The 12,806-nt window shown below is 43.0% G+C and overlaps 1 protein-coding gene across 1 annotated transcript; it reads right to left on the bottom strand.

The window, feature by feature from the left end:
* Nucleotides 1–1,144: 1,144 nt before the first annotated feature.
* On the bottom strand, nucleotides 1,145–12,212 carry LOC308293055 (vesicle-associated membrane protein 3-like; the record flags this gene model as incomplete). The annotated part of the gene is made up of 4 exons (XM_080735485.1): nucleotides 1,145–1,204; nucleotides 3,437–3,595; nucleotides 5,433–5,562; nucleotides 12,154–12,212. 4 exons carry the CDS (start codon nucleotides 12,210–12,212, stop codon nucleotides 1,145–1,147), a joined length of 408 nt encoding a protein of 135 aa, XP_080591611.1.
* Nucleotides 12,213–12,806: the final 594 nt, after the last annotated feature.

Genomic DNA, 12,806 nt, shown 5'->3' with positions numbered 1-12,806 from the left:
GAAGTTCATATTGCTCATGGGTACTACTGCCCAGACCGAGGCTGGTAATAACATATTTCCCATTGTTAGATTAGATTTGTCAGGAAAATAAAATTAAAAAAATAATAGTTGCCTAGATAGAATGACACGCCTCAAAAACAGGGACGCCAGGATTAATGTGATTATGGTACATACATCTGCGAAAACAGCTAAATTAAACTGGGAATAACTCGTAATGGACACAGTATTTTATATAATGTAGGCCTACCTCCTCCTTCAGGTGTGGTTCTAGTTATAATGAGTTATAATGGAGACATTAACAAAAGGACTATCACAGAACTAACGGTGCTTCTTGAAGGTTTCAGGTTATAGGGAATGTTCTGGGTTAACCCATGGTAGGCAGTCACAGCCCCTAAGGACTACAGCAGACTACCATACTGTCTGAGGAAGAGAGAGGAGGAAGTAGAAGAAGAGGGGAGGAGAGAGGATAGAATTGGCTTGGTGGACGACCAGTGTCCTGCTTAGTTGTCGAGGCGTCCATGAAGACCAGCTCAGTAGAAGAAATACACTGAGGGAGGAGAGGAGAAAAGAAGTGTTGTCAAAAACGAGACAGACCAATAATAGACAGATATGTGATATTGTTGCTGTCAGGCAGAAACCTATCGATATTCTAAAGGTCTTTGCACACTGCTGCGTTTTTCTGGACGAATATCGGAGCGAAACTTTGGAGCACGTAAATAAAAAAATCTACCTCACCTTATGTCAATCACGTTCTTTTTTTTTTTTTGTATTTATTTTGGGACCAGGGTTGATTTTTTTCCAATTTTCGCAACTGTTGCCATGAGTCCCTTGCTCTCTCTCTCTTTCCACTCTCTCTCCCTGGCCTTCGGATTTCCAAAACGGAATTGGAAAAAATGCAGTGCAGTGTGCAACCAGCTTAACTCTTTGTGTGTTTTTTTATTTTAATTTAACACCCTACTTGATCACACAACAGTGTTACTCAAAACTAAAAGCATCAAAAGTATCAGATCTGCAAGCACATGAGAAGCTTGTAGATCTGCTACTTTTGCTATTTTTGAATCCTGAAAAGCAGTAACAGTTTTGGACATACGTGAGGTTCCAGCCGATAGCAGCGATATGTACAATCATGATCCAGGCACTGGTTTTACTCACAGAATATGACTCCAACACATATAACGCCTATGATGGCCATGATGATCATCATCTGAAATACACACACACACACACACACACACACACACACACACAGAATTCAGTTTACGGGACAGTTTCAATAATAAAGCAATCTACACACAATGAAATCACAATGAAAACTCATTTTGCAAGATAAAAAAATTATAAAAATCCCATAAATTGTTATAGTATCATCATTAAAATTGTTGTTTTTCCGGGAGGCCCACTTGCAATACCCTCGCAGTCCACCAGTGGGCCCAGGTCTACAAGTTGGTTAATGGCTGCTTCATGTGGCTACAGCATGTCACAGGCTGCATTGACACTTTGTTTCATCACCAGAGGAAAGAGTGTTTCAGCAGCATTGTTGGTGTGCGTCAGACACAGTTATTTATATCATAACGTCACACAAACAGCAATCTCATCACCTCTGACAGGAGGGGCGGAAACTGGATGACTGATGACTGTGTGTGTGTTGTGTACTTGTATGATGTATCACTATAATTGTGAGGACCAAATGTCCTCACAAAATTGAAAAGCAGACAAAGGACCATTTTCCTGGCCTTCACAAGATAAATTGCTGTTTTATAGTTTTAAAAGATTTGGGGAATTCCGAGTTGGAGTTAGGGTTAGGATTAATAGAAATGTAGAGGTTGGGTTTAGGGTGTGATGGATGGGGTTGTGTACTGAAAATAGATATATATGTTTCTCCTATTTTCAGCGTTCCCCAGTGTTTTTTGTAGTTTTTTTTAGCGTGCTCCTGCCAAGCTCCATCATCTGGTTGGTGTTGTACGCCCAGGGTTACATTGGCCAGGCTTCACGGGACGCTTAATGAAATTAACTCATAAATGGCATCACTCACTTCACACTAGGTGTGATTTTGTGTGTGTGTGTGAGTGTGTGTGTGCGTGCGCGTGCACGAGTGCAAACTTTTATCTATAAATAGTGAGTGTTTGAGATGAAATGAGAATAGAGTGAGGGGGGATGTGTGGTGAGTTAGTAGACAGCTGTGTCACAGCATCCCAGCTGCCTCTGTAATCCCTCACAACGCAGCTCTAATCCAGATTGGGATTTTTCTCTTCTCTCCTCGCTCCTCTCTGGCCGGCCTCTCGGATGCTACACCCCACCTCCCCCCCACCCTCCGTCTACACACACACACATACAGTTGACCCCCGCTCGCACTCCCCGCCCCCCACCTTATAGTCGCTGCATGTGGGGCACAAACCTCGTATCTCCATATTTCAGTTTTTTTTATGTAAATTGATGCCCTAATTCGTCGTACAACCTACAAGCTTGTGATGAAATAGGGCTTACACTGGTTAGTACATTGGAATCCATTGGAACACAGGTTATTTACGTATGCTTTCCAATGTTGTTTTCTGAAAAGTAACAGTTTTGAACATACAAGGATTCTACCCCGATGACAGCGAGTGACGATAATATATACTGTATGTATATATATATATATCCTCTCCTTCCTGCCTCCCAATGTTGTAATCCAGGATGTGATTCAAGGCCCTCCCCCTTCTCTCTCTCTCTCTCTCTCTCTCTCTCTCTCTCTCTCTCTCTCTCTCTCTCTCTGTCTCTGCCCCACCCACTCACCTACATCCATCTCTCCTCTCTGCTGTCCATCCCTTCCCCCCATCGGTCTGTCTCACTCCCCTAAATTGTGACTTCTGATTGGATAGTGGCAATTCGAAGGTTTATACCTAAAACCACTGAATTGATTGACAGTCAGGGTGGTATGGAATTATGGGTAAATGTAATATGGTCAGACATCATAGGATACAAGTATCTGCTGCAGTGTGCCTGACAGGGACCTAGTGCAGGAGTTTTCAAAGTGGGGTATCCACAGGGACCCCCAGGGGTCCTTGAAGGGGTTTGCTTTGCTTGGAAGGGAAGTTACATGCATATTAAATGCTAGTACAGCACATGCACATATTTGTACAAATGCACATAAACGTAAAACAGTACAGCAACTTGCAATGGACCTGGTTTCCAAGATACTCAAGGGAACAGTGCCCATGTCTAACTACTTCAAAAACGTGTTGAATGGCCCTGGACGGCTGGCATAGCTGACTGAGCACCTAGGCTGCTAATGCCGCCTTAAAGCGTGTCGGGGGTTCGACTCCCGATCCCGATCTGCTTATCACTCCCCATCTCTCTCTCCCCATTTCCTGTCAGTCTACTGTTTCTATCAATAAAGGCAGAAGAGGCCCAAAGAGTATCTTTGAACAAGATCAATCGATCAATCAAAAAACCTTACCTTACAATTCTTCCACCAGTACTTGTTCTTGAGTTTGGCTGCGCTGCTCTCGAACTGCGAGGCGCCGGCCTGCAGCGCGTCGGCGCGGTCGTCCAACTCGGACAGCTTCTGGTCTCTCTCCAGGACCTTGTCCACGTTCACACGCATGATGTCCACCACCTGGAGGAACATGATTTCGAAGAAGACAATGCCACGAGCTGCTTTAGTTTCCCCGTCAATAAATGCTCACAGCCTCAATGCTCCAGAACAGCAACAACATGGTGATGATTAGACCTATAAAACATAATAAGACTTTTTAGAATTTAGATGGTTGATTTCAGTCAGTTGTTCTGTAAAGGAATATACCATTCAATAGTTTTTCCGAAATTGTCCTGTCCTCAGCCAGAACTTACCTACATATCTTTCAAAAAGGAGTGTTAATGTGTAAATATGGTAAGTATGGAAACACTGTCTTGATGGGTTGATTGAAGCCCCATCTCCTCCTCCTCCTACTGCATAAAGTTTGAAAGTCAAACTGTTAAAAGCTCTGTTCTAACACTAGCATATAGCTCAGTGGGATGGCTTGGATGTGTCCAAGGTCTTGGAGTACTATTCTTGTTTCAACTGCATCCAATCTATCCATGAAATATTAGTGAAATCAATAGATGTTCTTTAAAGGTTGAGCTGGGTGTGATGCTTCTTGACAACCTCACTTTACTCTTTGGAAGCAACGAGGAATACAGCCCCTTGCCGACCCCATTGCATGGGTTTGTGATCCAGTAGCCTGGGATCAATTAATACTATTTTAGAGTTTCTAATACAGTCGGAGCGGATAAACGTCACGTCATCAGGCGGCCGTAAACACACAACTGGAAACCTCCGGTGCCGTGCATCTCCAAAATGATCCCCCTACTTTAAAAGTTTGGTGGTTTGTGATGTCTTAGCCTTATTCTAACTCATAACGCGACTAACGAGACTAAATTAATTGATTTGCATTATGTGCGCAACAAAAACAATTAATACCGGGCCTTCCTCCGCGGTGGAAAGCCAAGCAGCTTTCTCTCTAGTCTAGACATACAGTACAAGACATACAACCTCTGTGTCTCCATCCAGTTTCTTGAGACACTAAGTTACACAGTTACAGTATACCACACACAGTGACACTTTGTGTCATTCTCTCCTCTGCTTGTTGGCCTTCAAAATGTAGAATTTAAGCAAAAATGGTATTTGACAGGCAATCCATGTTTTCCATGATCCATCACACCACACACAGCATCACATGCATTAGGATACCAGTAACCTCCCAGTCTCGGGGCAGACACTAACCACAAGGCCACTGATATGAACAGAACCGTAGCTCAAAACCTTATGTCTGAAGCGAACCATGGATTTGGAGAATGGTTACGTCCTTAGTGTGTAAACCACCTTTCATATAGGCCTCAGGCTCAGTGTTAATCGGGCAGAAACCTTTTATATCTTGTATTCTAACTTTTTGTGTTTTTTCAGAAATGTATTTGAATCGTGAAAGGTAACAGTTCAATACATGACATTCAGCACCATGGACAGAGAGAGCAACACTTTCATTCATTCATTCACTCTCTCTGAGGCTTCCCACAGACAGTCAGGCACTAAGTTGAGTGAGAGTTGTGTGGGGGAGGCGGGGGGCAGAGACAGCGCAATGCATTCCGGATGGAAGTCTAGTGGTTTGAAGTCTAGTGAGAGTCCTGTGGTTGCACAGAGCACCATCCAACAAGCACACAACACGCACTAGACTTCAAACCACTAGACTTCCATCCGGAATGCATTGTGCTGTCTCTGCCCCCCTGGCCTCCCCCACACAACTCTCACACAACTTAGTGCGTTCCAGTGTGAGTGCAGCCTCAGAAAGAAAGAGATATTTTCACATACACACACACACACACACACACACACGCACACACACACACACACACACACACACACACACACACACACACACACACACACACACACACCACGCACACACTTGTTTGCTTACCTCGTCCACTTGTGCCTGTGTCTGCTGTAGTCGTCTGTTGCTGGTGAGGTTGGGGGCCGGAGCTGGGGGGCCCCCCTCTCCATCTGGGCCCCCTGGTGCCCCGGGGGTACCTGCTGCATCTGGGGTAGACCTGCCATGGGAGAGTGTGCGACACACACACACACACACACACACACACACACACACACACACACACACACACACACACACACACACACACACACACACACACACACACACACACAAAGAGAGACAGTGAGGGAGTGTGTGTGTGTGTGTGTGTGTGTGTGTGTGTGTGTGTGTGTGTGTGTGTGTGTGTGTGTTGTGCAGAAACCTTGTATGTCCAAAATCATTACTTTTCAGGAAATGGAGAAAATTAGAAACTCTGTTCCAATGGATGGATGCAATGTAGTTATTGTTTAGCCACAAGCTAATTGTTAATACTTTTTATTCGTTCAATATTTATAAAACCCCCAGTGACTCACAACTCATCGCATTGCAAAACCTGTTGGTAGCTTGTAGATTGGCTATTCTTGCTACTTTGTGACAAAGTTGTGGTACGACGAACATTAAAATGAAATATGGAGACAATGTTTCTGCCCAGCACCATGTATATTTGTGTCTGTGCGAGTGTGCGTTCATACTGTATGTGCATGTGTGTGTGCGCTTGTGCCTGCGTGTGTGTGTGTGTGTGTGTGTGTGTGTGTGTGTGTGTGTGTGTGTGTGCGTGTGTGTGTGTGTGTGCGTGTGTGCGTGTGTACGCGTGTGTGATGTTTTGTGCAGGGAGAGCATAATTGAATTACAGTGCAATAAAGTAAACACAATCTGTCACAGTCAGTATTTAATCTAGTTGTGTTGTGTCTCAAGCAATGGTTCACAATCCAGAAGACGACACACAATATGTCCTAACAGGAGAGGACAAATTGGACAAACGACAACTTCAGTAAAGAAACGCTGTAGTTTTTGGGGTGCTTTCTGTACAAAAATACTGTAGTTTTCTGACTGCATTCAGTAAAGAAATGTTGCAGTTTTATGGCTACATTGACTTCAAGCTGCAATGTAACTGTCCAGTAACCGGTAGAGTTGCCGGAAAGAAACTTGCATATCTTTCTGAGGTTAAGATTAGGAATAGGGTCAGGTTTTGGCACCGTTTTACTGAGGTTAAGGTTAGGAATAATAGATTTAACTGTTTAGGCATAGTTTACAGAGGTATATAAGGATATTAAGGATCTCAATGGAAAATAACAAATAAGACTTGCCTTACCTGAGTTTCCTTTTAGTTGACATTGTATCAGTGAACTGTACTGTCATGAAACTGTACTATCAATCAATCAATCAATCAAAAGGCATAAACCATCAGCCCAGGTGTGTTTCTTTCCCAGTGACTCTTTTGGAATTCAACTGTCCTCTTCTACCCTGGATTTTAACACGATTTTCAAGTGCTGAACCTTTTACCATTGACCTAACAGCGCCTGCCTGCTTGCTCAGGGGAGTCTTCGTTCATGATACTGAGCTCTGCCCACTATGTATCTATATATACCTGCACTTTGATGCATTGTTTAGTACACCTGACGAAGGCTGCAGAGGGTGAAACGTTGTATTTTTTGTTTACCGCTCTGTTAATACATTATTTTGGGAGCATTAAGACAGTGTGTGGACCTGCTTGTCTTCTCTACAGTATATCTATTTTGATCCAGCACCCGTGGAAATGTTTCGATGAGCGTTCTGTGTACCTTTTGACAGCACTGAATTGATTTGTGTCCATCAGGTCAAAATTTGTGTCAGATCCCTGTCTAAGTGAGACATGACCTTTGACATGATCTAAATGTCTAAATAGAAGAGCAGGGAGACAAAATACAACCCCCCCAATTGTATACAAATATATTGTTATATTGTATCAGCATACCATACAGATTGGACAGAATTACATTTTATTAATAAAAATAAAAGTAAAAAAGGACATAGTGTCGCTTTAATAATCGATCCCTATTTTGGGCATGTCATTAATTATAATCAAAGACACGTCGCGACGCATTCAGATAAGCTATTTTCTAATTGCACAATACCGTTATGTGATTAAGCATAATAATGTTCAAGTAGTAAAGCGACTCCTTGATAAAAGATATTTTCATTATCAAAACTGTTTTGATCAACCAAAGAAAGTAATCGATAATCGTAAGAAACTGATAGCTGCAGCCCTAGTTTCATGAGGTGCCACAGGCCCAATTATGTGCACGTTTTCCAACTTGAATGAATTGATAAAGATAATTAGCCTACTTATATATAATGTCCATACACACACACACACACACACACACACACTCACGCACGCACGCACGCACTCACGCACTCACGCACGCACGCACGCACGCACGCACGCACGCACGCACGCACACACACACACACACACACACACACACACACACACACACACACACACACACACACACACACACTCACACACACACACACACACACACACACACACACACACACACACACACACACACACACACACACACACAGAGAGAGAGAGAGAGAGAGAGAGAGAGAGAGAGAGAGCTTTTTGTGCAGTATGATGTATGGTGCTGGTAACAGGAAGAGTGGGCACCATTATTTACGTTTTGTTTATGTTTTATTTCACATTTTCATTATAATCCTTTTGAACTAGTTAAGCACTAATGTAGGCCTATATTAGTAATAAAACATATTGCTACAAATCATGTGGATAGCTATTCACTTTGGGCATAAACCAGAATAACATTTAGGCCAGATAATGTCCCCATGCATGTTCAACTCATGTAGCTTAAAGGGGAAGACCACCCATTTTCAATATTGAACTATGTCATTAATATACCAGGAGTTGTGTGGAAACAGAAACAAGTTCCCCTCTTCTATGTTGCCTAGAACTGGAGGATTGATTTTGGGGGTTGTATTGTAAAGTACAATGTGTGATGTCATCAAGTTGTAACTTTTTTTCTATTTCCACACAACTCCTCTAAGGTAGGTCTATATTAATGACCTAGTTCAATATTGAAAATGGGTGGTCTTCCCCTTTAATACTCCTATTTTACATTTATTTAAGATAATTCCCCCAAAGCATACAGGCTATATTTGTGCGTTATTTTTTATCTTTACATTTAGGAAATTGGGGGGCCACAATGTTAGGGTGCCCATACTGTACACATGCACTCGACCTGTAGCCTATCGGTAGTGCTTAGTTGGTGGTGGTGCCAAAGCCAAAACAACAGTCTAACTGCAGCCAGACTACTTTTATTGGATCTAGCCTCCTCTTCACAACAGCCGCTGGTAAAATGGCAGAGAGATTAGTGGATGAAAGCTGCACAGGCCCCCGTTAATAACAAAGATGGATGGATGGACAAAGCGCACGCACAGTTGTTTAGGCGCACACACGAAACTAGGCTATATGCAGTGGAAAAATAATGGAATAATAAACAAATGACGATTATAAAAACTGCAAAATCACTTTAGAAGAGCAACAGTTTTGAATATTTTGGAGCGATGATGAGCGAGTGAGTCATAATATTGACAGTGAAAGATGTCCAGAGTGTCTGCTGTTATAGACTGCCAATGCCATGAGTTATCACAATAAGACAGAAATAAAATAAAATAAAAATGATTGATCTATTGAAAGTCAATGATTTTTTTTAAACCAACAAAATACACGTCAGGCTACACTTGACTTCAACCTGCATTACCAAATTCGGAACGTCTCTGCTGATGATAATTTTTGAATACATTAACCTAGCTACAAGTAGCTAGATATACTTTCATAAATGATTATAGGCTAAATACTTCAGATTCTTGGCTCATATATAAATTAGTATAGATAGTAGCCGCTACTCACATCTCGGCTGCAGCGGCTGATGGTTATCTGACTGACTGAGAGAGAGAGAGAGAGAGAGAGAGAGAGAGAGAGAGAGAGACCTCTCCCAGTTGAATCCAAATCAGTCCCGATTCGCGTGATAGAAAAACATGTGTGTTTTTTAACTTGAACTTGAACGCTTCCTTCCAAAGTAAAGTGGAAGTGCACAGATTCTATATTTTATGTAATTCTCTGTTGTGTCGTGGTGTGTGACAGTCTGCAGCCGCTCTAGTGTCTGTGTCCCCTCTTTCTCTCCCCTGGGCTGCTGGTGGTCACACTCTTCAAATCCACCACATCAGCGCATCTTCAATCCAACATTGATTGATTCTACTGAAGGCGGCGAGGCGCTGTGTGTTTCATGACGGTACAGTTCACTGGTACAAGGTCTACTAAAAGGAGATCCATGAAAAGACTAAGCTTATTTCCACTTTTTGTGCAAAAAGCAAAACAAATGCTTGCAATGGATTCAGCATCATGTCAAACCCCTAGTTAGACCCCTCACATCCTACTTAAAGCAGATTTCTTCTGGGTATAGAAAGTCGATGGGAGCCCAACTTAATTTGGCCACTGTGGGTATTTGCAGTGAGCAGATCATGGTAGATTTTTATCCTGGCTAGTAGACCTAATTTCCTGTCAGAATCAGTTGAAAAACTAAATAATACAATTTTGTCCAACCTGAGTGTATTTTTCCCTAGATTTAGACTACTACTAGACTAATATGGAGATGGACCGTGCCTTAACTGCGCACCGCGGTCCTTAATTGGCTTGGTGCACCACCTGTGCCATGTGTAGGGCAGGCCCAGAGTCGTCTCTGGGCAGGCCTACACATCAAGAGACCCCGGTGACGGTGAGTTCCTCTCTCTTCCTGTCTTGAAACGGTAGCACAGCACTCTCATCAAAACATAAATTGTTGAAACGTTTTGTGCAGATTACACAAATCAGGTGTTCATCATGTGTGAGCTACTGAGCTTCTGTTCGCTTTGTACAGACAGACTCGAGCTAATTTGCTAATTGTTTCCCCTTATGTCCATGGTCCAGTCAGAGATAGGCCTAGTTTCTAGGATCTCCTTTTAGTTGACCTTGTACCAGTGAACTGTACCGTCATGAAACTGTACCTTTTCCTATGCAAACTTCTAATAAAGTCTTCAATCAATCAAAGCCTAATTATAAGTAAACTGGTTCCTGGTTGTATTCTACTTGCATGCCAAGTAGCCTAGTGTTCATGATGAACACACACGCACTAATTCAACAGGTGTATGTTTAAAATGTTCAACATGCCCTTTGTGATCTTTGAGATACCCTACAGTGCATGGTCTCTGCACAAACCTAGCCTGATTTCAGACTCTACGCTGGAGCTTGAGTCTAGTCTGGGATCACTTCACTTTACGAGGTTTGATCCGGTCGGGAGCGGAAACCACTTTCGGACTACACTTTGGCCGGAACTAGCCTTACATTAAGTCGCTCCTGTAGAAGTTTCTGCATTGATGACGTTTATGGCTACAGGAGCGTCTTAACGCTTTGACAGACAGGTCGGGAGTATGGTCTGCAAAACGGCTACTGCGGCTCTACACATGCACACATGCGAGACATATCTTCCGTACAAGTTCGTCAAGGTTTTTGCGACTTGTCCGGTAGCCTTGTTTAATGTATTAGTCCGTATTGTTAAATAAAATGAGTTTTTACCAAGTGTACAACTTTTCCTCATTTGCTACAACGTTAGCTGCAACAGCGCCCGTTGGTGGCTGGAAGCATTATTGTGCATTCTTCCGTATACACTTACGTCATGTCCTTGTATGAGCGAATGGGGGAATGGATGAACGTCACGTGATAAGTGCAGCCATCTTTAACCAAACCATCTTTAACCAAACCAGAGATTTGGAAAAGACACACACTTGGTAAAAACTCATTCTATTTAACAATATGGACTAATACATTAAACAAGGCTACCGGACAAGTCGCAAAAACCTTGACGAACTTGTACGGAAGATATGTCTCGCATGTGTGCATGTGTAGAGCCGCAGTAGCCGTTTTGCAGACCATACTCCCGACCTGTCTGTCACAGCGTTAAGACGCTCCTGTAGCCATAAACGTCATCAATGCAGAAACTTCTACAGGAGCGACTTAATGTAAGGCTAGGCCGGAACTATCAACCGGATTCAGTTTTAACCCAAAATATTCCCCTGGCTGCACCCAAGGACATAGTTTTAGGGCCTACCTAATAAACACCTTGATGCAGCGTAGTTTTACTTTCGAAACATTCGTTTGGTATGTGATCTTTTAGTCCAACTCATAGCGACTGGCAAGACTACACTAGGCTTCTCGAGCATTTTAATAGTGATTGGGGATACAAACGAGGGGAACTAAATCAAAGCGACACCGCTTCTTCTAGTGGTTTCCGCGCTTTAGGCGGAAACCAAACGGTCTGTTGTGAACGAACACCAGGCTTTCTCCCGAGAAAGACTGGTAGGCGAGGTTAGCTTGAGTCTGAACAGTGCATGGTCTCTGCACAAACCTAGCCTGATTTCAGACTCTACGCTGAAGCAGTTCACTCAGAGAGTGGGCAGGTCTATTGGCTGGAGCCAGGCTAGCACTAACCTGACAGCAGGCTATATCTAGAGGAGACATGGATATCACCCATTATGGTGTCATACTGTTTAATATGAGCTAGCATCAAGTCAACATCTAGGCTATGAAAAAGCTTATATTTTGACTGATTCAGGGTGCAGGGTGGATTTTACCTCAACATTGTTCACATCTTATACATGTTTAAGCTCTAATTTCTATAAAGAAGCCAGTGGAGGGCCAGTGGGATCAATCTTTGTCTGGTCTCTCTACCCTTCGACCTGTTCGGTGTGCGCATGACCCTGCCAGGAGTCCAACACTCCTGCCAACATAGTTCTAGGGGTGATGGAGATGAGCAAAGTCTAGTGCAAACCACCCCACCATGATAAAGTGGTGATCCCCCTCCCAGAAAGAGGGGGCCCTGCGGAGGGGGGGGGGGACCCCGTTGAACACATGACTTCAACGGGACTCGGGAGCAGTCTAGTTTGTGTGGGAAAGATTTCATGCTTTATATAAACCCTATTATATTAAAGGGGAAGACCACCCATTTTCAATATTGAAATATGTCATTAATATACCTTAGAGGAGTTGTGTGGAAATAGAAAAAAAGTTCCCACCCTTCTGTGTTGCCTATAACTGGAGGATTGATTTTTTTTTCTTTTTTTGTAAAGTACAACGGTGTGATGTCATCACATTGTACTGGCACAACTCCTTTACGGTATATTAATGGCACAGTTCAATATTGAAAATGGGTGGTCTTCCCCTTTAAGCTTAAATGGTTCTGCCGCCATGTAGAATTGTTTTTAACAGTTTTTTTTTACTTAAAATGAATAATGTCCCGTGAAAAATCTGTATTTTTGGGCCCACACTGGAAGGGGGCCCACGACACGTGGAGGGGGGCCCCAGGTCTTTGATCTTGATCCCCC

Source organism: Nannobrachium achirus (genome assembly GCF_963921795.1).
Source record: "Nannobrachium achirus genome assembly, chromosome: 10".
Taxonomy (NCBI): domain Eukaryota; kingdom Metazoa; phylum Chordata; class Actinopteri; order Myctophiformes; family Myctophidae; genus Nannobrachium; species Nannobrachium achirus.
This window is presented reverse-complemented; position numbering and strand designations above follow the sequence as displayed.